This window comes from Aptenodytes patagonicus, chromosome 2, assembly GCF_965638725.1.
Source record: "Aptenodytes patagonicus chromosome 2, bAptPat1.pri.cur, whole genome shotgun sequence".
NCBI lineage: Eukaryota > Metazoa > Chordata > Aves > Sphenisciformes > Spheniscidae > Aptenodytes > Aptenodytes patagonicus.
This window is the reverse complement of record NC_134950.1, coordinates 141,248,898-141,275,521: the sequence shown is the minus strand read 5'-3', so window position 1 is coordinate 141,275,521 and position 26,624 is coordinate 141,248,898. Positions and strand designations below refer to the sequence as shown.

At 39.1% G+C, this 26,624-nt stretch overlaps 1 protein-coding gene across 1 annotated transcript in view; it reads right to left on the bottom strand.

The window, feature by feature from the left end:
• The window catches only part of THSD7A (thrombospondin type 1 domain containing 7A), a 305,894-nt gene that overhangs the window by 123,004 nt on the left and 156,266 nt on the right, over positions 1 to 26,624 (bottom strand). The window contains exon 4 of the mRNA XM_076331421.1: positions 10,427 to 11,258. Coding sequence (XP_076187536.1) covers positions 10,427 to 11,258 — 832 coding nt within the window. The remainder of the gene's footprint in view (positions 1 to 10,426; positions 11,259 to 26,624) is intronic.

The following is a 26,624-nucleotide window of genomic DNA, read 5'->3' as shown; positions in this document are numbered from 1 at the left end:
GGCAAGGTTTTGGTAGCGGGGAGGCTACAGGGGTAGCTTCTGTAAGAAGCTGCTGGAAGCTTCCCCCATGTCCAACAGAGCCAATGCCAGCCAGCTCCAAGATGGACCCACCGCTGGCCAAGGTCGAGCCCATTGGTGATGGTGGTAGCGTCTTTATGTAAGAAGGGGAAAAAAACCTGCGCATTTTGCAGCTGGAGAAAGGAGTGAGAATATGTGAGAGGAACAACTCGAGACACCAAGGTCAGTGAAGGAGGAGGAGGTACTCCAGGTGCTGGAGCAGATTCCCCTGCAGCCCGTGGTGAAGACCATGGTGAGGCAGGCTGTCCCCCTGCAGCCCATGGAGGTTAACAGTGGAGCAAATATCCACCTGCAGCCTGTGGAGGATTCCAGAGGAGGCTGTGACCCCATGGGAAGCCCGTGCTGGAGCAGGCTCCTGGCAGGACCTGTGGACCCATGGAGAGAGGAGCCCATGCTGGAGCACGTTTGCTGGCAGGACTTGTAACCGTGTGGGGGACCCACCCTGGAGCAGTCTGTTCCTGAAGGACTGCACCCCATGGAAAGGACCAATGCTGGACCAGTTTGTGAGGAACCGTAGCCCGTGGGAAGGACTCACATTGGAGAAGTTCGTGGAGGACTGTCTCCCGTGGGAGGGACCCCACGCTGGAGCAGGGGAAGAGTGTGAGGAGTCCTCCCCCTGAGGAGGAAGGAGCAACAGAGACAACGTGTGATGAACTGACCGCAACCCCCATTCCCTGTCCCTCTGCGCCACGTGGGGGGGAAGAGGTAGAGAATTCGGAAGTAAAGTTGGGCCCGGGAAGAAGGGAGGGATGGGGGGAAGGTGTTTTTAAGGTTAGATTTTATTTCTCATTACCCTACTCTGATTTGATTAGTAAGAAATTAAATTAATTTTTCCCCAAATCAAGTCTGTTTTGCCTGTGACGGTAATTGCTGAGTGATCTCCCTGTCCTTATCTTGACCCACAAGCCTTTTGTTATATTTTCTCTCCCCTGCCCATCTGAGGAGGGGAGTGATAGAACGGCTTTGGTGGGCACCTGACAGTCAGGGTCAACCCACCACAGGAACACTTTCCAAAGACCGCATCGGCTTCTCGTAACTGTATTCTCACAGTGAAGGGGTAAAACATGTACCACACCACTCATTAGCATCGCATCCTAGAAAAGCTCAGGCTTACACTGCTGGAAAATCTAACTTCCCGGGGGCAGTCCCACAACCTAGATCCTCACTCCCTCTAACAGAACTACCTCACAGAAATAATCTGGTCGGGTCAGAAGGTCAAATCAACCTTTGAAATATATATACCCATGTGTGCAATTTTCTACGTCAACCTTGAGTGATCACTCTCGGATGGAGGCTTGAGGAAATCCAGTAATATTCATGCTGAATATTAACCCTTTGTGTTATTTGGGATTAAATCCAGATCTTAACATTGCATGTGTAGGGTCTCCTCCTTGCTCTTTATCTAACCACCATGGAACCTTAAAAGATGCTCTGTAGGAGTAATAGGGATTTTGGAGTTAACATATGGAGACAAAAATCAAGCACAATGTCCCAGTGTGTTGCAACAAGTTATTTATCTTCTACGCAGTGTTCTCCTCAGAGTTCATAGAGCCTATTGGATGCATTAACCTCTAAAGCAAAACAATCAAATAAACTATACCATTCTTGGATCAAAGGTATAGCTGGATTTTGAAAGAGATTGTGATAAACTCTTTGGTATAAAGGAAAAAAAAAAGGAGTTTTTTCTCATAAATAAAATTAAATGAAAAAAATAATTCTGTTTTATTAACAGGTACTAGACAGCAGAAATAGTAGAAAGGTGATTTAAATCCAGAGTTTAGATAACCCCCATGAGTTACTCTGAAGATATAAAATGCAATTTGTAAAGTCTAGTCCATCCGAGAGTTTCAGTTTATGGTTGGCACACACTTGTTTCTTTAAAGAAGTTAGTGAAAATACAGTGCCTGTGTTTTTTCCTAGTGGCAAATGTAATGAATACCCCTCATGACATAATCCTGATTCATTTTCCCTACAGCTGCACTGTTTAGTATTGGTCATATTGTACATTGTTCTGAGAAACTGTTAGTACCTCACAGTATAATGGGCTGTTATAATCGCACAAACAATGAGGCAACTTTTATTCAGTTACAGTTTCAGTACTGTCCACCTAAGTGCTTTTCACAAGACTACTTTCCCATGATCCTTTCACAACTTTAATTAATTCTGCCAACAAAGATGCACAGCCAAAACAGTTTCGAAAAAAACAAAACGACTCAGGTTTTCTGCATTACGGGAGAAAAGCAAACAGATTACAACTACTGTGTCAAGGAAAAATATATCGGCTAATACAGGCAAAGCAACAAGAAGTTCTACTACACCCAAACAAGTGGCAACAACAGCTACTGTGGGGCTGTTGCAGATACCATGAGTGTCCGAGGAGACAAGAAAGCAGAAGCGTTTAGAAAGAGGTACTATCTTTCACAGTCCAATGATACAGTGACATGTATGCACATCCCATGCTATAGATAATTTTAAAGTTGGTAGAGCAGGTTATTTGGCAATAGTCTGCATAGACGACTTATTAAAGCTCTTTGGGGGGGAATTTTTGTTCCATAGCATTAATCAGCATTTATTTTGACTCTAACTAACAGTTGGATTCATGAAGTTATTGGCAAAGAAAAACTAAAGACAGTGCCAAACTTTGTGAATAAAAATATGCAATACTGATGTTAAAATAAAAAAAAAAAATACTGAAAATTATATTACTAATATTAGTTGTGTTTCAGATATTATTTTAGATTTGTTCCCTGCATTGATGCTTAGCCTTGACAATATCACTGGTTTCATTTCAGTCTCCAACATTTGGAAAAAAGTGGTCAATATTAGGAGGTAGGCTGGACAGTTTTATTTTCAGTGGGACCACTGAAAGTTAGGCAATGAAGTATCCAACTCTGCCGTTCTGGGGATCTGCAAGTGAAGCAGAACTCTGTGACTTCCTATCCTGTGCAGTCCCCCACTTCTTGGGGGACAGTATCTCCCAGGAAGATGCTCAGCGCACATGCTGTACCATAACATTATAAAGCTCACCGAGAAAACAGTCTGGGACATAGGGTATGCCCCTATGCTTAGCAGTCGCATAATAGAAAGAAGAAAATAGCTCTAAACAAGTAATACATTCTAGTTTGTTTCTTACGGGACTATTTACAGACTATGATATGATACCAATATAAAGATGTCCAAAATTCAGAAAAAATATTGCTTGATTCATATTTATTGATTTAGGCATATTGAAGTTAATTAACATAAAAATTCTCTGACAATGAGGCAGAAAAGACGCATAAAAGTACAGTGTAAGGAGAACCTTTGTTAAAGATCTCAGTGCCTAATTCCATTTACCACTGTGCATCTTAATCTCTTACTAAATTAAGGCTAGAAATTCAACATAGCATTCATTCATAGAATTCATTCGTTCATTCATAAGATTTATGGCCATAAGAGATTATCAGAACATGCAGTTCGACCCTCATTACATTAAAAGCTATTATATTTTGCTAAGGAGGACCAATTACATGTATTTGAATAAAAAATATATTCTAGAAAGGCTCCAATCTTGATGCTTTGCACAGAAATATATGAATGCCATACATCTAAATGACAGAACAACTGTTCACTATATGAAAAGAGTTAAAACATGGTGTGGAGAAAGAAATGGTTCATTGCTGTTTCAATTATTCAGCACAGTGTGTACATTTCCATCTTAAATCTAGATTTTGGCATGGTATGTCAAATGTATAGCAATTCTGACAAGCCACTGTCAAAACAGCAGCCTCAGTAAGATGATGGAGCAGGTACTTAGAATAGAAAGGAACAGCCAGTGAATAATATTATGCATATCCACAGAAACTACCGTCTCCACCAAAATCACATTAAAAATCTACAGGATGCTTCTGACTTTCAAATTCATGGAAATTCTAAAAGCACAGTGGAAAAATGGTAGGAAAGCAATATGTTTGCATCTTGTTTCTCTAATAATATTTTACATTTTTATTATAGAATCATAGAATCATTAAGGTTGGAAGAGACCTCTAAGATCATCAAGTCCAACCGTCAACCCAACACCACCATGCCCACTAAACCATGTCCCTAAGCACCTCATCTACACGTCTTTTAAATACCTCCAGGGATGGGGACTCCACCACTTCCCTGGGCAGCCTGGTCCAATGTTTAACCACTCTTTCAGTAAAGAAATTGTTCCTCATGTCCAATCTAAACCTCCCCTGGCACAACTTGAGGCCATTTCCTCTCGTCTTATCGCTTGTTACTTGGGAGAAGAGTCCGACACCCACCTCGCTACAACCTCCTTTCAGGTAGTTGTAGAGAGCGATGAGGTCTCCCCTCAGCCTCCTCTTCTCCAGGCTAAACAACCCCAGTTCCCTCAGCCGCTCCTCATAAGACTTGTTCTCCAGACCCCTCACCAGCCTCGTTGCCCTTCTCTGGACACGCTCCAGCACCTCAACATCCTTCTTGTAGTGAGGGGCCCAAAACTGAACACAGGATTCGAGGTGCGGCCTCACCAGTGCCGAGTACAGGGGCACGATCACTTCCCTACTCCTGCTGGCCACACTATTTCTGATACAGGCCAGGATGCCATTGGCCTTGGCCACTGCCGGCTCATGTTCAGCCGGCTGTCGACCAGCACCCCCAGGTCCTTTTCCAACAGGCAGCTTATCCCAATGCATTATCCCAATGCATCTGACAATTACCCTGCAGTCTCTAGTTATCAGGAGGTTTTTCTTCCATGGTTACTTTCTTCTTCCCTGTTCTCCATTTGTTAACAGCATGTGCCCTAAGTGATTCCAAGTTAATTTATCAAGCTGACTGTATATAGTTCATGATCCAAATATGTGATATTTACAGGTGTTCTGTTAGTGAACCACTTATGGCTTCTAAACCCTTACAATGTGGTGAAGCTTGGAGGCTTCCTCTACAAAAACAGCTGCAGAGCTGCCTTTCCAGTAACATAAAAAACACCTGTAGACATGCATGCTTCCATCTGGTCCTCAGTGAACAAGCTTATGCTCCTTCATCTCTACAACCTGTCCTCTCTGCATCGCTATTCCCTCACCTTCCCACAGCCTGTCTCCTTGAAGCTACTCCACCTTAGCCACTGCCACTTTCATACACATCACCCTTTCTGCCTGTTGCCTCATGGAGCAGCTCAGGGAAGCACAGAGAATCTTTTAAGACCTTTTCTAAGCAAGGAATATATTACAGGGTCCAACAAACTGAGCTGCTGTATTACATGTCTGAATCTCTCTTCTGTTTGCTGTCTGACAGCATATACTTCAGGGTCACTTGTCTGCTTCTCCAAATCAATGGCATAAAGAAAGCAACAGGCTTATGCTGTATTTTTATCCTCCTCCACACAGCCTATAACTTAAAAGGAGAGTGAGAGTCCATAAAGTGGATGGAGGCATTTGTTGCATGATTTGGAAGGTGAGCACTTGGATTAGGAGGTTTCAGGACCTTGAAAGATGAACAAAGCTAAAATGCCATCCTAGAGGAGCAGATTCTCCTTCTTTTTCTGCCAATAACATCCTGAGTATCACTTGCTCACCAGCCTAAATACTCAGTTAGCCATTCTCTAATTCCTCAGTCCCTGGGTATAGAGCTTAAGACTTGTGGCCACTAGTGAATACAGTGGCTGTGCTTTAAGCAGATACAGGTCTATGTGAAGTAAGCTGAAAAAATCGGGTATTATATACCTCAAACCAGATGCCCAAAATTAGCAAGACAATTCAATAATTTCAGCCCTACTGTCATCTCTCATGTCTCAACTATAATATTGGAATTAATAAAAGCTTGAACTCTCCCAAACTTGAAAGTTAGTAAAGCACTGCAATGAGACCATTATGGAAACTTCCAGGAGAGTTTAATTCATTAGAAGGTGTGGATATAGTTTATTAGATATTGCATGAATGCACAGAATCAGTGAGGAGGATGAAAATAAATAACACTCTGAGAAGGACAGAGGTGAAACAAATGAAACATGATCATATGATCAAATGCATAAAGGGGCTAAACCATCTGCCCAGAAACTGGTCAGCATTTCTTAAATTTTGGATGCTTTTTTTTCCCACCATTATGTTCCACCGCTGTTATTGCATAAGGTTATTTCCCAAAGAAATAAAAGCCCTGAATATATCTAAAATTTTACTGTTTCTTGAATTCTCACTTCAAGTCATCAATAACGTTCGGCTTTACAAACAGGTCTCTGCCACAGAGGTGCTGCCAGGGGAATATTAACCAGTTCTGGGGACTGCAGCAAAAGAGCCGGTGGGGACAGTTTCCTACTTGGTCTCCCCCATTTCTCCCCCAATTTAGACAGGGGTGTTTTGGTCACAGCTTAAGCAAGATAAATAAGCCATATCCAAGTGGATATGGAGATGGGATGGAGAAAGAGAAAGGAAATAGTGCAGAAATTCCTGGTTTTTTTTTTTTTTTTTTTTTAAATAGTCATTATATCCTTGCAGAACTGCTTTAACTACAGCCCCATGTGCAGCCATTTGAGCTCAATGATCCTTAGCAGTTGCAGGCTGTCCCCACGCCTGTGGACGAACTGCTACAGGGGGACTTGATGTGCTTTGTCAGTGAATTTCAAAATCTTTGCTGAAGTGCAGAAACATACAGGCCAAGAAGATACTCGCGTTCCATTCCATGTTCTTACAGTTATAAATGTCTGTGCTCATAACCTGCTCCAGTCCTTCCAAATATCAAATTTGTTCCCCAGCCCAATGGGTTCTCAATAAAGCATCTCAGTAAAATGGTTGCATGAACTAAACACTGCTAAAAAAAATATTTTTCTTAGACTTGTACAAAAACAGCCAAAACAGCTAAACTTTCCCCCAAAAGTCTGCTCGGGAAGACAATTATGAGGAAGTGTTTGAGACCCAATGGTAACAATTTGGCAGAGCAGAAGAAAGCAAAACCAGAGTATATATTACAATAGAAAATGATAGGCTTAATGAGGCACAATCATCACAACTTGTAATAGTGCAAACAGATTTGTAATTCAAAATGAACTTTTACACATGTTTTATGTTTCTCTACATTGACAGTTTGTTGTCTAACAGCTCTCTGCGGGACGTCTGGCAAACTCCACTTTCACAAAAAAAAAAAAAAAGGAAACATTTCAGAGGATCAGTATTGTCCTCTATGCTAACAGCAACACTGTCCAGGTTTTGTTAGCTATCTGGAACAGTCATTCTATACGTCAGCTTTAATTACTGAATTCTTACTGAATTACTCCAACAACTCTGTTTTTAAGATATTTTCAGTGCACCGGAATTTCAGACTAAGGGAAACATAAAGCAAATATAGGCCATGTAACACATACATTATTGCCGAATGAGCAACACAAAATCCAATATTTCATCCTTCACAGGAGACTATGTATTGTTCACTCAGCAATAAAGTGTATAAATTACACTTTGATTTTCTTGTTTCACTTCTCTTTACCATGCCTGGCGTGCTGATGTGTTGAGAGAATTCGCCTTTTTGAAGTTTTGCTGACAGCATTACAGAACCATTTTCTCTGGAGCACCCTTCTGAAACTTGTTTTTTGAAACCCTTTTTATACTATACCAATATTGCTACCTCTGCAAAAAATATTACTCGCCTGAGGGTTTTTCTTCTTCTTTCAGTCATGCTGCCAGGGGGCTGATTGTTTCTGATTGCTAAAGTCAAAACTCCCTGAAAATGGACTATTCAAGCTGGAGAGCATTTCATATGGGCACGGCAGGTTTTCCAGTCACCTTACTTGTCTATATTATTTAGTAACACAGTTACTATGTGATGGAGATTATAAAATCATTTGAGCTGGCTGCATTGACAGCCTGGGCAGAAAAATAATTCTGTTGCTTGAGATTCTGGAATGCCAATCATAGAATAAAGCATTTGACCACTTAGCGAAGAGTGCAGCATAAATGAAACAAATGGATATATAGATGACATACACAGACAGGTCTCTAAAGCCAAGGTATCAGTGCTGGAATTTCTCACATGAGTCATTTAACCAAATTTTCTTGTTTTCACTATGCAACTGGAAAAAAGATTCTATGTTAAACTTGATGGGAAGACTAGCAGAAATCCTTTGTGCGTTTACAACATAAAATTTTATCCATTAGACATCAAAAAGTCCACTGCATTGTTTGTATAATTTTCTCTCCTGTGAAGAATTGCTCCTATGTTGTATTATCTATTGTTTCACTGCCTCAGGCAAGAGGGTTTCATCCATTTCCCTGCTACAGCTTAAAATGTGCACGTATGGTATAATACGCTGAGGTATCTGAAATTAAGACAGCGTTACTGATCTGAGTGAATTCAAGAGTGAGTGTAAAGATGATGAGTAAAAGTATGCCATTGACTTCCAATTATAGTTTTATTTTCTCTTACCATTTATCAGAGCCTCAGCACATGAATGCCCACACACCCTTTTTTTTTTAATATGGTAGTTCTGAATTATTTGTTTAACCTTACAAAAACCTGGGGACTTTCAAACAGAGCAGCTGGCTGCTATCTGATAGCAACTGATATGCTTAATAAATTATTCCCTGTATTTAAAGGGTAATGATGTTCCTAGGCTAGGCACAGTGTGGGATGCATGATGGGAGGCTGGAAAAGGAAGGGGTAAAGGCAACCTCTTCCTGTACCGGCACTGAGCCAGTGCTGCAGCCAACACCTGGGACTGCCTGATCAAGCTGATTTTGAGATTCCTTGTGCAGACATTCATCCAAGTGTGGGTCAAAATCTGAAAGAACTGTAGAAAACCAGAGCTAGAATAGACTGCAAAAAGCTATGCAGTCAGCCCCTCTTCCCTAACCAAGGGTTACTGGAGGTGTGTCATTACTGACACATGCATTTCTAGCCTATTCTCATAAACCTTTGAAGATGGAGGTGCCACACATTCCCCAGGCAATCTTTTCCAGAACTTCACTATTTCCAGTATTGAGAAGTCTAACCTCATTCAGCACAGCTGTGATTAGCCCATTATTGCTTTTCCTATACATCCATAATATATAGAGAATAGCTTGTTCCATTCTTCCTTGTGATGGGTTTTTACATAGGCACTTCACATTTTCACTCATATGTCCCTCCTTCCAGCTAAACAACCCAAATCTTTCAGTTCTTCCCTTAAGCCAGGGACCTCTCATCATTCTCCTGTTTACTGATGGATCCTCTCTTGAAAGGAAATACACTCAAAAAATGTTTACTACACTGGAAAAACTACAATACATGGTTTCTGATAGAAAAGGTTGAAGCAATTACAAGTTCCATGATAGAACGTTTAACTGGCACAACAAAAACTCCAAAGTAAAATACCCTGAAAAAAGTTCATAAACACTAACCTAGCAGCAATGGGTGTCAGCCTCATTCAGCAAGATATCTTAGTCATTTCACAGTTGAAGTAAAATTGATTAATCATGCATTGAACTAGAGGGAAGGAAATAGAAAGAATCACATCAAAGAGAGAAAAAGGTAGACTAGACTGAAAGAAGATTTTTGAGTTGGACAAAAACATTCTGGGGGATGGGAAGGAAAAAGCATGAGCTAGCAAGAGAACGCCAGGTAAAACAAACAGGTGGAAGATAATATGGTTACAGAAAAGTACCCAGAAGCCTATGGAAAGAGTTATCAAAACATCTGTGACTGCCAAAACTCTTGTAAAGTAAAATAATAAATACATAAATAAAAATATCAGGAAAAAACCAGACAGACAGCATAAAGGTGCAGATGAGAAAGAAAAAGAGGAAATACATGGAAGAAACAAAGAAGTTTCACAGTCTCCCTTTCAGAAATTTTACCATACAAATCAAGAAGGACGAACAATGTTTCATGCTCTTCTATCTCAAAACAAAAGGTATTAGAAAGACTAGATACTGCCTTCTCATGCAGGATCTTTCTCTCTGTTTTGTGCTACAATTGTGAGTCAGACCCAGCCCAGTCTCCTGTTAGTCTTTGTGCCCAGAGCCTTAAAAGTAGTAACATCACCTCTTCCAAACGTGCATGACTTGTTAGAGAGCAAAAACCTCCCTGAAACCACAGAAACAGAGCAGATATTTGACAAATATCTTCAACCTTTTGGGGGAAATCTATTTAGACAGAGGCTAGGGAATTAGTACAGTTTAACAGTGCACATTTATGTGATGCTTAGTATGATCACCAGCACAGTTTGCACATTTCATGTCAAAGAAACACCTTGAGCTTGATGAGGGATGTTCATATTGGAAATAGCGTGTGCCCCATATTGAGATTCAGGATTGTGTAAAATAATACCAGTGTGCACTTATGCATGCTTTACTTTGAACAGAGAAAAATAAAGATGTGCAAATTAATAAATAGTGATTACCTCAGAGCAGCAGTTTTCCCATTTCTGTGAGTACATGTGACCTGCCTGGTTTGGTACCCAATTTGTATGTCCCAATACTTGTTCTCCTGTCTATTCTGTCTGTTTCGATTCCTCTTCTTCTTAATTAACTCACGAGCCTCAGGATCCCGAACTGCCTTTTCTCTGTCCTTTTCCTTGTCTTTGTTCTTCCCTCGTTTCCTTGCTTGCCTTATTTGTCTCGAATGGGGCACTGAGCATGTGCTCCAGGGTCCCACATTTAGGCTATACAGGCTTTCTTCAGCCGCGCATGGGCTAGACTGACAGATCTGAAACTCGGTGAGGTTAGGACAAGCAGACCCACCGAACTGTGGTGGAGCCACAACGTGCCGAGTTCGATGCTGAAGCCCGTTGCCACAGGTCTTGGAGCACTCCGACCAGGGGGCGAATTCGGCCACGATACAGTCCTGCCGGCACGGGATGAGGCACGCCTGCTCCTGGCGGGGCTTTGGCTCAAAGTACTCACAGATGACATCCTCAGCTGGCACCCCATTGGACTTCTGGATACAGGTGATGTCCCTTGTCTGGATCCCTTCCTCCCCTCTGAGGCACTCCAGGGGCTTCTCGTGGCTCCGGGAGAGGACAGGCCGGCACTGGTTCCAGCTGCCGATCTGCCAGTCGTACAGCTCCTTGTGCCAGTCACAGACCCGAAAACAGCTCTGCTGGTTGTCCGGCCGCTCTGGCTGCTTGCAGTTCGTGGGCAGTGTCGTCCAGCCCTCCACGTGGGCGCACCACACCGCTCGCGTCTGGATGCCACCTGGACCGCATTCATCTCCCATGCATCTCCCCCATGGACCTGGAAAACGAGAGAAGATGCTAACATTGCACACTTAATTGTTTTTCTGCCATGGTGCAAAACCAAGCTCACAGAACCAGTTTTGCATTTCCTATATCTCTAAGAATTTCATTCTTGGACGAACTCGAACTTGGAAAACGCAAAACAAGTATGGAACTATTCTTCATCTCCTATTTTTATGATTACAGACACATTTCACTTTTTATCCTAGACAAATCGAATATTTAATTTCAAGAACATACACAGGAATTAATCACGTTAGAGAACTAGGAACTGAGCAATCACAAAGTCATCATGTAGTGTTGACTAGCAAGATAGGAGCCAAAGTCCTCCCCTCCAAGGCATGAATCTAATCTCTCTCACCTGCATGAATACCCTTTTCCTGGGCTGTTCTGGGTTTTGCTTCGCATTTCTACTGCACTACTCTTTACACCCTGATGCCAATTGATATCACATTCTTTTCCTTCCATATTGTGTTAAATAATGAGAACAACAACATAATACATTTTGAAAAATAAAGGTAATTTCAGGTAGGCCACTTCTATTCTTTCCTTTATTATAACTAAAATAAAAATTAAAAGCCAGTTAAGGAGTGTTTGTTCCACACAATCTGTGAAGTGATTATACAGAATAAGTTCTTGAAGACAGAGACATACCAGCTGGTAACTCTCCAAAGAACAGAAGTTACTGGTTTGGTTTTTTTTTTTTAAATCTCTAAGGTCTATGGTAAATACTCGACATGTTGTTATAATTAGTGTCAACAAAACCAATAAAACCTATATCTTTTGAAAGCTGATGCAGTTGCTTTTTCCATTATTAAAAACTGTAATATTCACCCAGTTCAACTCACAAAATCCACAAATCAGAAGGTAAAAAACCCTGTATTTTTCAGGTTTTTTAAGACCTCCCTTCCCTCATACACACCGTGCATTGGCTTACTATAAAAGAGGAAAAGAACAAGCAGTTCAGAAAAAAACCTGTAACCATTTCCCAAAGATGTTTCTCTGCAGACAGTTGGTCACACAAAAGACATTTTCTCTGACTGAGGAGTGCTCATGTTCCATGAAGAAATTGGGGCCAGGCCACGCAATCCTCATTCATCTGAATGACCCCAGTAAAAAGACTATTTGTGTGAGTAAAGTTGTGGGAGATGCTGGGCTGAGCCTTTTTTATTTCCAAACCAGGTTAACAAAATAATTCAGGTACTGCTCTACAGTAAGTTAAACGAACTATGGCAGGTACAAATTATTTACAACACTTTCTTATTGAATGACTGGCAGGATTATGAAGCCACATCTTATTACCGATTCCCATGAGCTTTAAAACTCTCATTGACTTCAACACAATTTTCAGCTGTTCATCCAACATTAACTTCAGCTGTAGTTTGGGAATGGGCTTATGATAGGCTATACACTTAGCCTGTGCTCCTCATTGCCTCTTTTTTTAAGCAGACACTGCGGCTGAACAGTTTGTTTGTAGTTCTAAAATCCTAAGCGTTAAAACTCGATAGCAATGCCAGCTGGCAGAGACCAATTCAAACCATGGAAACTCCTCCATATTTTTTGCAGATTAAGTTTGAATTAGGGTTTCCAAGGTTTAGCTAGCTATCCAGAAAAATAAATGTATATTAAATACAAATACATTTCAGTTTCCATTTCAGCATGATTACCCTACTTTATCTCTAACCAGCCTTCCACAAATGACATAATCATTGTTGTATTTAAGTGTATTTACACTGACTTAAGAGTTATCATTTCCAGAGAACACCACTTTGAACACTTGCCAACTTTAAAAGAATAAAGACTGCAGAAAATCTCTAACCAAAGCAGAGATGCTAAAATAATCACGATTGAAATAAAGCTAAATCGTTCATCTTGAGAAATACAAATCTCTGTCTTATCAGATCACTGCACCTTGTGTATACTATGTGTGTTCAGTGAAGAAATCCCTCTTTTTAAAGATCAGGTCTTTACTGTACTCCGGATGAAGAGTTTGCCCATTTAGGATTCTACCAAATTTCCAATCGTCAATTATCCACGAAATCACATTGTACCTAAAAATTGTGCTTGACATCTAAGTATCTTCAATTCAATTCATTGACATGTTTATATTAATGCAAATGATAAAAATCTCAGCCTCAATGCACTAACTACTGCCGTTGGCAATGTGAATATGAAAAAAAATCTGTACATGAGTGTGATAATTGGGCAAAAATAAGCTCTTTCATTAGATTACAAGAATGTTGTTTATAGAACTGGATCCAAAAAAATGATGAGGTGCACAGATAGGCTCATGTATTAAACTGCATTATTTTGCTTTTGCTGTGAAATAGTATGCAATTTTATAAAAGCATTGCCAGTGAGTACCAACAAACCACATTTACGTGAACCTTTGAGCAAACTACTACTCAGCACCTCTACGTTCATGTAGTTGTTGACACAGAGCTATTAGTGATGTATCTGACCCTCCCCCTTATCTACATTAAGTTGATTTTTAAGTTTAAATACAAAATAATCTGTTTAGAGTACAAGGCTACAAGTACTCCAAAAGCTTAAATTTTCACTCTACTGCATACTTCCTTATGTGACTATGACAGGGCCCTAAAGCAAGCCACAGCTTTGGAGCAGGGATCTGTTTAGGCTTTCTCCTTAGTGAGCTCCCTGAAAGATTAAAGGGCTTCCATACTTGACCAAACCAAATTTCATTTGCGCAGAAACTTAAAACTTGTGGAGGGGGTGAGGTGTTAAAGAAAGCAAGCTGAAAGCAAAAGAAAAAAAAAAAAAAAAAATAAATGAGTTATACACAATTCTTCCCCTGCCCCCTGAGCCTCCATGGTGACTCTGTGCTTCCCTCCCATATAGTGACTTTCTGAGTGGAAGCAAACTCTGTCCTGTGCTCTCCGGCCTCTACAAATCCCTCTGCCCCTGCAGTCTGGCCACCTACTCCCTGCCATACCCCCCACTCTCTCAAACTTTCTTTTTCTGTGCTATCTCCCCCATCTTTGTAGATGGCTCCACCAACTACTTCTTCAACAAGTGTAACACCAATCAGGAAGAAAAAAGTGTAACCGGTACCATTCTTCACAACTAGCCACATTTCTCTCTGGGGTTGTGGAAGATGGGGGGGGGGGGGGAAGGAAGAAAACCCCCTAACACACTTGGTGCTTCTTTGGAATAAGAGCTTCAAGCTAACTTCCAATAAATTAATTTCACAATACCTATGAATATCTCGGCAATCTCAACAGCTTACTTTAACCCAGTTGTCTTATTTGGGGGAAAGAAGAAGAATTGCCATTTTGTTACTTTCTTTAGCTTTTAAAAAATCTTAAAAAAAATAAAAATTGATGTATTTCTAGCAATATGAACAGAAACTTGCTTTGACCAAAATTTTTCTGAGAAATAGCAAAACTTTTTTTTTTCTTTTGAAAACAATTTCTGGCATCCACTTTAACCAACATTTCTGTCAGTTTTCAGTTGCAAACTGCATTGAAATCTTCAGTTAAGTTATCCACATTTTCTTGTAGGATCACAAGTCACTGTTGTTAACCTCAAGCACTTGCTGAGGAACGTTGTTGCCATATGTTCTTTATATGGACCTCACAAAAAGAGGTCTGCAATTCCCTTTACAGGTACCCATCTCTCCCTCTACCAATTATAAAAAAAGCCTACAATAATTCACTTCTAACTTAAGTGGCCCCAAACACATTACAAGCATCAAGGCCAGACATGGTTCTCATTTGAAAATGATCACAGAAAAGCAGGAAAAGAAATATCTCTGAGCAGAGTAAAGGGGCTTTGCAACTTTGTCCAAATAACAAGAAATACATCCCCAAGTAGTCCTAATCGACTGTCAATTTTTTTTTCTCATTGCCACAGATTGAAGAGAAAGCACTCAGCACATGCTTACAGTGTTTCTTTACTTGCTGGTCAAGATATCACTGAAGATATGTGATGAAAAAACAGTGAAGGCAGAGGCTTTGAATGATCCTCAGAAGTATGAGAAAACCACATACAGATCACCTGCAACATGCTTTTCATATTATATAATATCGTTATTATGGGCAGTACATTTACCACAACATTTGTAAATGTGAAATTTTGGGATAAAGTTAATCTCTCAGAAACTAGCGTAGCACAGATATGCAACTCGGCAATGAAAGAGATCAGCAGAACGCAATGTAGAGAGTCTCACCCACCACCATCGCTTCAAGGCTGCAGGAGGTGGGGGGTGGCTGCTCTTTCACAAATCCTCAGCTGATGTTAAGCACCAGTAACAACAACAGAAAGTCTTTAGGAAAGCTGTCGAGCCTAATCAAGGCCCCATATGATGTTTTAATTTGCTCTTTATGAATATTCTTTAGGTTCTGTCTTTCCCACTGAAGCAGTCTTCACGCAGACACTCTGCTCTCCCTGCTGCGCACTGATCCAGTTACGCCTGGGCAACGGGATGTACGTGTGCTCAAACCATTTCACACTGGGGAAAAAAGCTGCTGCTGTGAATGCAAAGTAGTTTTTCTTAGGATTTTGTTTCAAACACATTTAGATGAATGAGTCATAGTTTACCTGTAGTGAGCTGTACTTGTCTCATGAAAATACCATCGTTTATATCTACTTTTTGTTTAATCAGCGTATTACGAATGGCAATTACAGAAATAAATAGGAAGCTTGTTTCTTTTTTGTTGTTGGGAGTTGTCACTGAAGTCTTAGTGAGTTTAAAATGTCATTTGTAATTCTTTGTCTTCTAAAGAGATTACTGTAAAATAGAATATTAAGATTCCCTCTAAGCTTCTGGAGGATTAACATTTATTTTTGTTAGGGAGCAGGAAAGTAAGTGAATTAACCATTACTGCAAGTTTATTCTGAAATTTCAGGGAGTGATCACAACAGAGTCACAAAATCAAGACAAAACCCCCACTAAAGCACTGATAGCTTTGCAGCTAACTGAGAACAAAGTAAGCTATCGTAGTATTTAATATCTTATGTATTAATATTGTTTCAGGTATTAAAATTATCACTATTTGAAGAAGAAAAAACTTATTCTGAACTTTGATCCAGGGCAAATAAGGCTATGTGAAAATCCCTTCAGCTTTTCTCCACATACAAATACAAAAAAATAGACAAAACAAGCCCCTAACGATCCCCAAATATAAAACTCAAAACATGTCTTAAAACATCGAGCAAGACACTACTCCCATTTTTAACAAGTGAGGGTTGCACCACTGATTTAATCTGACTTTTGCTGTACTTTCTGTGAGAACTGGTTTTGAGCCATTTTGCGTTACTGGTTTGGTGCCTGTAAATAGCATTAACAGTTTAATGCCAGAGAGAGAGACTCGGACTGCACAAGACAACGAGCAGCTTAGTTTTCAGTATTTTGAGAGGATTGTATTTAAAGAGACTACTGAGAGACTGATTAGCAGAAATCTACTTTTCCTAAGTTCAGAAACAAGCTAACCTTACTATTTGGAGACCTCAAATTTCTTTGTATTAGGAGAAGGCTGTGATGAGGGCCAAGAAGGTTAACTGGGTGATACAGGGCTGAGAGTCAGAAGGACACCAGTATTACAAGATACAGTTCAAGCCTAAGCAGTAAATCTGGAGAGAGGTCAAAAAGACATAGATCAAGAAGTCTTTGAAGGACCCAGGAGATGGCAGTGAATGCAAACTGCAGCTCCTGATAGTGGAGCCAGTCAAGGAGCAAGATGAACAGCAGGCCACCAAGAATATAACAGCCACAGAGCTACCGCCAAAAGCACTTGCAGATCCGCTTGGCTAAATTAAAATACGATAAGCATGTCTGTAAGTTGGTACAGTATACCTATATTTGCTTTACACAATTATGGCAGCAAAGGAAAAGCAACTGCTGCCGCAACAGAATATTTTTATCACAGGCAGTAGCCAATTGCAAAAGTCTAAACAGGAAACTTGAGTCTCAATGGTATGGACACATTGCCTATTACACTGAGAAGTGTACAAGAAGAATTACAGCAAAACGCTGTAATTCTAGATAAATTATAGATAGCTTTTTTTTTTTTTTTTAAATACAGAATCTGAGATGCTGCCAACACAACAAGCTGGCCACATTTGGAGAGACAGATTCTGTAATTTATACTATTGGGAGTGCCAAGACAGTAGACGATCATTGATAGACAAAACCTTTATTTTTGCCTCTTTCCCACATGTGGCGGGACTCCCTGGGTGCTGTATGACTTGCCGCCTGCTCTGCTTGCCAGCAGACTCTCCCCTCCAGGAGTGCTATGGATCACCTCGACTGTCGTTTCCATTTAATGCTTTTGTCTTTCTCGTCTCCTCTTTGAGAGGTTGAAAAGAACATGCAAAGCAGTGTCTGCAGCAAAGAAAATGGAATCAGGACATGGAAGAGAGATAAAAAAAGGAAAGGATTCTCAACGTAATAAAACATAACACCTGTGATTCAGAGGAAGATAATGGAGAATCGAATATGCCTACAAATGATTTGACTCCTAGGTCAATTTTTTTATTTCCTGATAGTATAAGGGAGAGTGTAAGCCACACTGTAGTTCAAATAATTTCAGAATCTAAGAACAAGTTGTTGACATTTCTCAAATTAACAAGGAAATATAAAAATTAACATTAAAAACCAGTGACCTAGATGAATCTAATCTACAAATTTCACATTGTTTCCCCAACTTTCCAGGACATACTTTCAAACAATGGCATAAAGGTAAACCTGAAGGTATATAACAATCAGCCACATAGATATCTTTCTAGCTGTGCACATAATTATTAACGCACTTTATAAGTGTGGGCCCTTTTCTTTTTTCCCCTATCAATATCCATTGGGGAAAATACACATGTTGCTGATACTATTAATGGCACAGTAATTAACATTATCCATCCATTTTCACATTTCTCTTAAAATCACGAATGTAAAACACAAAATAAACCATACTACTATGGTTTAAGTATAAAAGCTCACCATATTTCTGTACCTTCTTCAAGCCTCTGTTCTTTGTTGCCATAGGAGATGGGTACTGGGGTAGGTAGGTCTTTGGTCTGACTCATCTAGCTGTTACTTCATTACCATGAAGTAACCATACCAGTTTAAATTCTGACATCAACATCACAAAAAGCATAACGCTTATTCAGTGTTTCCGTAACTGAACATTTTCATACCAGAACCTCACAAATTACTGGAATCAAATTTTGCTTATTTTCCTCCAGCAAGTACTCCTTTTGTATATTAGAAAACTGGTGTTTCTAAAACAAGGTTGTGTACTCCATAAGAAAAAAATTTGATTTTAATATGCTTTCCCAGTGTTGATGCAGTGGCCTCCTGTGCCGTAATTCATGGTAGTTTTAACACCACATTTCGCTTGGTAGAGGGGGTTTTTGTCTGCTTTGTACTTTTTTTGCCTTAACATTGTGACAATTATAATAGATATCGATTTTTTTTTTTCATCTGTTATAATCATGGAGAGGGTAAAAAGTACCTATTTCTATAGTACAAAAAATACATAAAGAAACAAAATGGTCTCAAAAATTTTCTCCTTTATTTAATATAATGCTAGTTCTTCATCCCCCAGTCAGTCAGGTCTAAAAACATAATTCAACACTTAAAAAAAAAAAGAAAAAAAGAAAATCCAACCACCTCCTTATATTTGTCACTATTTAATATTTATTTTGTTGCTCTACGTGGATTCAAATTTTTAAATAAACTGCATCAGTGCTCACACTTTTCATACCACATTTCTTCCCAGAGTAATTTGAATGTACAGCGGCATAACACCCTGAAAATCGCTATCTACACCAAAGCTATCAAGAGCCTCCAGCTCGCAGTAGTGGTGCAACATGATTATCTGAAGTATATGCTAGCACATACACAAACATGAAAGGCTGACAGCTCACAGCGCAGAACTCTCTGGCTTTGTGGTGTTGTCATAACCTGTAATGAAATCCTTTCCTTTAGGCTTATTATAAACTTAAGCTAATTCTCCAAACATTATTCAATTTTAAAACATATCTTCAAACTTTTTTTTTGCATGAGTTCCTCTAACTATTCATTTTTCCTTTACATAGTACAGCAGTAGCAGCCAAAATAAATGTTGAATGAATACACGAAAGGAATACTTAATTGAAGCAGCATGCTTTAAAGAGAAATAGAACTTCTATGTTCTACAAAGCAATTACATTGCTTTGAGCCTCTAGTCACGTTGTAATAAATACTTCTGATATTGTAAGACACTGAATACAGTTTCTTCTAGCCCACAGTCTGTTTACATATAAAGCTGGTTCATGAACATTTCTTAGTTTCATTAGAGGTGGTGTTAAACCACACTAACGTATTCCTCACACTCCTCTCCTTATGTTCTCTCTCTAGTCACACTGCTGGCTGAAAAGCCAGATAACACTCTTCTGACAAAATGATGATTCCCATACATAGCAAACACTCTTGTAGGCTTTGTAAGTTGGATGAAAGGCTTTACTAACCTTTGCTTGTATCGCTCCCACACATGTCTATTTTGTTTTTTTCTGATTACTAACAGTTGAAAGCTGCTCTGCATCTCCTGTGTGAGACAGCTAGATGAGTCAGACCAAAGACCTACCTACCCCAGTACCCATCTCCTACAGCAACAAAGAACAGAGGCTTGAAGAAGGTACAGAAATATGGTGAGCATATATGATGCCTTCCCTGGTACCCTCCCAGCTTCCCACCATTTCCAGCTCACACACCACACAACCCTTCTAATATAATTAATACTTATGTATGGACATCAGATAAAGAACATCCATGTGTTCTTCAACTGCCTTCTAAAGAAGATCAGTTTTAGAAATCATATTAGAAACTCCTAAATTTGCTGTTCTTTTTTTCCGTGCAAGGCTACCAGAAACGTAATGATAGAAAACACATGGCATGAACCTATTTTTTCCTATGCAGTGGGCAAGGAAAAACAAAACAAAACCCACTCCCATGAACAGCAGAGCCAATTACAAGCTAATCTGTGAAACCACTAGTTACTTCCAATTATTACACAGACTGTAATCATGAGTAAATATTAAAATTTTACAATGAAAGTTCTATAATTATATAAGCAACAATAATATCACCACAAATTATCCTTACATGTGTCCCTGTAGATTTTTTACAGCTCTGTCTGCATCTGAATCTGCTTTTAAGGGATAGATTACTGAGAAAACCAATTCAGGATCCACTGCCTATTAAAGAGGAGGATTTGATTTGTATAGATTAAGATGAGGTTTTCCCCTTGGTTTTGAACAAAGATTCACTGTTTTCTCCCCGTCGGCATTTTACATTCAATTTATTCACAAATCACAAAGCAAATTTTAACTGAAACACTGCTAAGAGAACATCTCAATTAACTTGAAAATCTCATTGCTAGTACTATTCTCAGTGACTATACATGGAAATGCAGATTTTTGCATTAATTCAACCAACTGAGGCTTGCCCTTTACTTTTCATCAGAGTGAACCCCAATTAGATCAATTGAAAAAACACCGCTAGCCCTTGTCACAACACTTGCGTATCAGCATATGTTGCAGCACCAATTTCTTGGTACTATTAGGAGAGTTTATTTCTGTGCAGTCTCGTGCAATCTTGTGGTAAGCAGCCATATTGGACAGGTTACAGGGACTTTAAATCAGATCACTTTCACTTCTATCATGAATAATTTCGCAATTCAGTTTGTTAAATGTGATTTTCTTCAGTACATGCAGGCTGATATACTAAAAAGAGAAGACAAAATACTTCTGTTTCAATTAGCATCAAGACCAAGTGAATGCTTTTATTTTTCTGCCTCTGTCTCATTTTCTGCCCTTTTATTTCTTTCCCTTGTTCATCGTAGCCTCCTGCTGTGGTGCTGATGGCCAGAAGTGCTAGTTGCAAGGCTGCTGCAACCACAGGGTACATCCGTCAACACAGGCCATCATGCTTGTGCCAGCCCAGGGGTTTGTAATCCCAGTCTCTACTTACATTAGCCAAGGGCAAACAAGTCAAAAACCTCCTTCACTGAGCTATGAAGAAATTTACTGCTCCAGCTTTTCAGAAGCTGGCTACAGCTTTTTGCCTAGACTGCTAGAACCAGACATCAGAAATTAAATGTAATATCTTTGCACACTGACTTTTTAAAAGGGTCAGACTTCCTGAAAGATATAGTGTCAGACAAGGTAGAAGGAAGTTTGTTATAAGAAAACACTACAGTTTGGTTGCATGAAGTCATAAAGAGATTTAGGTTGTACTCTCAGCCCTGCTGCTAGCCTGCAGGATGATCTACGTACACCATTTCTGTCTCCTTGCACTTCAGCTTCTTCTGTGTAAGTCAGGGACAATTATATGAATTTTTAAAGCCCATTTAGAAGTATTGATGAGAAACGGCGTGCAAGAAGTAAATAGCAGTAGGGATACATGTTCTGTCATTTTCTCTCTGGAAGCACACAGTTTACTCAATATCTTTCCCTTGAGTTTTGCCCTAAATCCCAGTTGCGTTGAAAGGTGTGTTTTAATGAAAAAGCAAGAAGCCCAGACGATAAGCTGCTGCTTTTTCTTACTCCTGACAGAAATCTTATTCATAGAGCACAGCATGCATACTTCTCATCTCATCTCATCCCTCTCCCTCCTTGGCCACAAGAGAGCTAGTATAGATATTCAAGGATCAAATAGGAAAGTTTCTCATATCTCTGGATTCTTTATAGTTGTTTTCTTTGCCACTAATGGAATAAAATAAAATAAGAGACCTGCACTTAATTAAGATCACTTAGATAATGTTCTGGACCTGTCATCCTTTTGGTTTTCTTCTAATTCATTGGATCAAATGAAGTTTAATAACATTGCATCTTCTAAGTATAGAACATTACATAAAGGGTCAATTTTATATATTTATTTGTATTTACCTTTACATAGTTCATTATTTAAATTGCCTGTGTATTAGACTGAAATAACAATCCAGTCATAAATCTTTTGAAGTGCACTAAGACTTTATGTCTTGCTGAGATACATTCTCCCAAACATATCCTCTGTTCATTTATTATTCATTATCATCTACAGTTTGCCGAATTCCTGTGAAAGCCATTTTCAATTTTTAAATGACAACTTTCCCCTAAAATTGTGGTGCTTTCATTATATAGACATAGTACTTAAAACTATGGGAAGGAAAGCCAACTAAGCTGTGTGGATGTACTCAAAATATAGGTGCCGCTGTGTATCAGACAAAGATAGATCCATATTAGTTTTGAAGAAGTCTTGTCAGGAGCATATGAAACCTGTCACTGCAATGCATGCAAAGTAAGTAATGTCTTCATCTGAGCGCTCTATAATCAATCATTTTAATTCCAGACACAAGTGATAAATAATTAATTCAAAAAAGTGACTATTACTTACTTCCATCTGGCAAATGTGTTGCACAATTGTATTAAAATAAGTGGTTTTGTCTATTTTTGTGATGTTGGAAATACATCTAACAAACCCTCCTGAGTAAATAGGTTTTTTCCATTTTTATTTTAGAAATAAGTAGTAACTTCCATGAAATATTAATGTAGGCAGTCATTTCAGTATCTCAGACCATATCATAACTTTGGCTTTTAAACAGAACTCCCCATTAATCACAGCAGGGACTTCTGCTTAAAAATACATGAACTTGATCTGGTATTATCACACTGATCTATTACAAGAACCTGAGGTGTTCTATTAAAAATGCAATGAATCACTATTGCAAAAATTTAAAAGTATACAAGTATTTTAAGGAGGTCATCACAATAATACTCTCTCATATCAGAAATCTCCAGGAGATTTCTTAAAATTCCTCTCACCCATCAAAGAAACAGAGACAGGAACACGACGACCGACCTCTGCCTTAGTCTTCCATTCCATCACAAAAACCACTTACCTTTCCATTGCTAGAACTGACTTTGATTTTTAAAGTTACTTCACAGAGGTCATTTCATAAGAAGTAACAGCAGAATCTTTTAGTCGATGCTACTAGGAAATGACACCTCTTTTACTCTTTTATCTTGACAGAAGAATCCCTAAATAGTGGGTAAAACTTTTTTTTTTTTTTTTTTTTTTTTAAGTATCAACTTAGACCTTCTGTAGATTTGGAAGGATTTACTCGGTTGTTATGTTGGCAAACCTCCCAGTTAAGAGAAGATAAGAGATGGAGAAGGCAGTAGAGGACTTGAAACGTGCAAAGCTATGGGGCTGAGGAAGAAACGTGGTATTGGGGCAAACCGCATATTCCCCTCCAGAAAGGCAAATACAAGAAATTATTTTTTCTATCAATTTGCTGCTTCTTTGGAATCTGTGTTAAAGTGCCAAAGTTCAGCAGTGAGGAACGTCATTGAATACTCCTCCAGAATGATTTTATGTCACTACTATTTTCCTGTCCTCAAAGAAAACACTTTTCCTTTCTATTCTCCTCTAAACAGGTCCTCATTCAGCCTTCAAGAAAACTGTAAATCTTTGATTTTGTCAGACATTGTGAAAGCCTCTAGAAAGGAAAATATGACAGAATATGCATCATGTGGTATTAATCAGATATTTACCAAGCCAATTCTTTTAGTTTAAATTTTTGAAAAAAAGAAATTGGAAATTTTATGAAAGAAACCCCCAACAACACGTAGGTCTGACAGAATTCTTGTGTAGATTAAAAAAAAAAACAAAACCAAACACACCTCTACAGGAAAGAGAAATGCTTCCAGAGAGCTCAGCATAAAGTAAAACATGGTAAGACAGAGCAAGGTATCACTTGTAAATGCTATTAAAATAAGTAAAGGGAGGAAGGAAATAAACCTTTGGTTTCTGCTCTTTCAGAAAGCCAGCAACAATTCTAAAAGTCCATCCAGTAAAGATAAATAAACCGCATAGTGCTTCCTCTACCAGGTATATTTCTGTGAAAGGCATGCAAATGCTAAAGTAAATAAAATTCACGTTACTACAGGATATTTGAAGGCACCCATTATACTTCACAAACAATGGTTTAAATCTGGTCTTGACTGTCACCAAATTCTCATTGTCAGCAGAAACTTAGGGATCATTTTATCAACCTCTGAGATAAAACTTGGTGATATTTAATTTTCCACAAAATATGAACACAAAGCAGTACAGACAGAACATCATTTCTAATCTAAATACAGAAGGGAAGATAAGAGAAGGCTCAGGAGGAATCTCATCTGTGTGTACAAATACCTGAAGGGAGGGTGCAAAGAGGACTGGCTCCCAGCTTCTTTTCAGTGGTGCCCAGTGACAAGACCAGAGGCAATGGGCACAAACTGAAACACAGGAGGTTCCCTCTGAACACCAGGAAACATTTTTTTACTGGGAGAGTGACTGAGCTCTGGAACAGGTTGCCCAGAGACGACATGGAGTCTCCATCCTTGGAGATATTCAAAAGCTGTCTGGACATGGTCCTGGGCAACTGGCTGTAGGTGGCCCTGCTTGAGCAGCGGGGTTGGACAAGGTGACCTCCAGTGGTCCCTTCCAACCTCAACCATTCTGTGATTCTGTGAAATACACACATATCAATATCAAACACAAAAGTCACAAAGGAAGTATCTGGTTATGAGTTTTCCAGAATCTCAGTTTCCCAAACTTCACTATGCCAAATTTATATTTTATGCCAGATATATCCAGAAAGTAGGCAGTCAGAAAATGCTATTTGTTAAGGTTTTGGGTTCATGAATTACAGAATTTAGTATAAAGTCTGTACCTTTCTAGAAACGGCTATTTAATTCCATGCCAAAGATTCTGTATCAGAAAACTGACAGGAAGAACAATTCATTATGAAAACCGTCTACAGAATTTAAAAATTTAACTAATAGATAATTCCCATAAACTTAAAATGTGTAACATATTCATACTTCATTAAATATTAACTACTCTAGAAATTAATTCCTAAATATTTTTACAATTATTAATTCCAACTGAATATAGAAAGAAATGTGACAGATATAAAATGGCAGAAAATATTCAAAATTATACATTGAGAAGACTTTATAATGCACTCTTTATGGATTACCACAAGCGTTAAATCTCCTTGTTTAAGCTTCATTGAACAATGTGTACTTATATACATTCATATTCATATATTCATTCTTAAGATTCTTCCTCCCACTACTTCAAAATATTAGATAAACAACAAATCATAGAATCATTTCGGTTGGAAAAGACCTTTAAGATCATCAAGTCCAACCGTTAACCTAACACTGCCAAGTCCACCACTAAACCATGTCCCTAAGCACCACATCTAGAAGTTTTTTAAATACCTCCACAGATGGTGACTCAACCACTTCCCTGGGCAGACTGTTGCAATGCTTGACCACCCTTTCGGTGAAGAAATTTTTCCTAATATCCAATCTAAACCTCCCCTGGCGCAACTTGAGGCCATTTCCTCTCGTCCTATCGCTTGTTACTCGGGAGAAGAGACTGACATCCACCCTCACTACAACTACCTGAAAGGAGGTTGTAGAGAGTGATAACGTCTCCCCTGAGCCTCCATTTCTCATTTTCTACATGATGAAGGAACAGTCCATGTGCAAGTTTGATTTAAAGGAGAAAATAATTATTGGGAGAGATCTATATATCTGAACAGGGGCATGATCATTTATAGTCAGTCACACTAGTAGATATTTTAGGACACTGTCTGAGTATTTATTATGAAGCCACTGCAGCTGGAATTAGGAAAAATGTATTTGAAAAACGTGTCTACAGAGCCCAGTTCATCAAAACTACTGAAATGATGCTGCGCTGTCAGGTCAATCAAACGTCTAGGTAGCTAAATAGTTTACTTCACTTCACATTCTTCAATTTTGCTAATGATTGATTAGACCTGAATTCCTGGGTGTAACTTTACAACAGAACTTCAAGAAAGAGAGACAAATCCAAGAGGGTCTCTTTGTGATATAACAATATTCAATTAAAAGCCATTCCAGAAAGCAACTGCACCTGCGTGAAGATCTATTGTTGCACAGCCCAAGGCGGCTCATCAGGCTAAACAACAAATCTTATCCTTTTAAAAGGCTGACTTAACATTATACCACTTTAGCACAGCTCCTTTGGCTACATCACTTAGGAAATTAGAAGTGTCATTCTCTATTTTAATTCACCTTCAGGTAAGAAGGTTAACTCATTGGCAAGGAAATTTTAACAGGTCAGATCTTTCAAAATCAATAACGAACTGGGTTGGAGATATCTTTCAGAAAGGGTGACTTCAATTAAAACAGCCCTCACCAGACATAATGAGTAGAGAACAAAGGTTAGCGTTGGACAAAGAAACACCCGCCCTCTTGCCAAATAGGTGATGCAAAGATCCTTATCAGCCTAAATTACACTGAAAAATCTTCAAAAGGCTCTGAAAAACAGAAAGGTCATTTTGTTTCA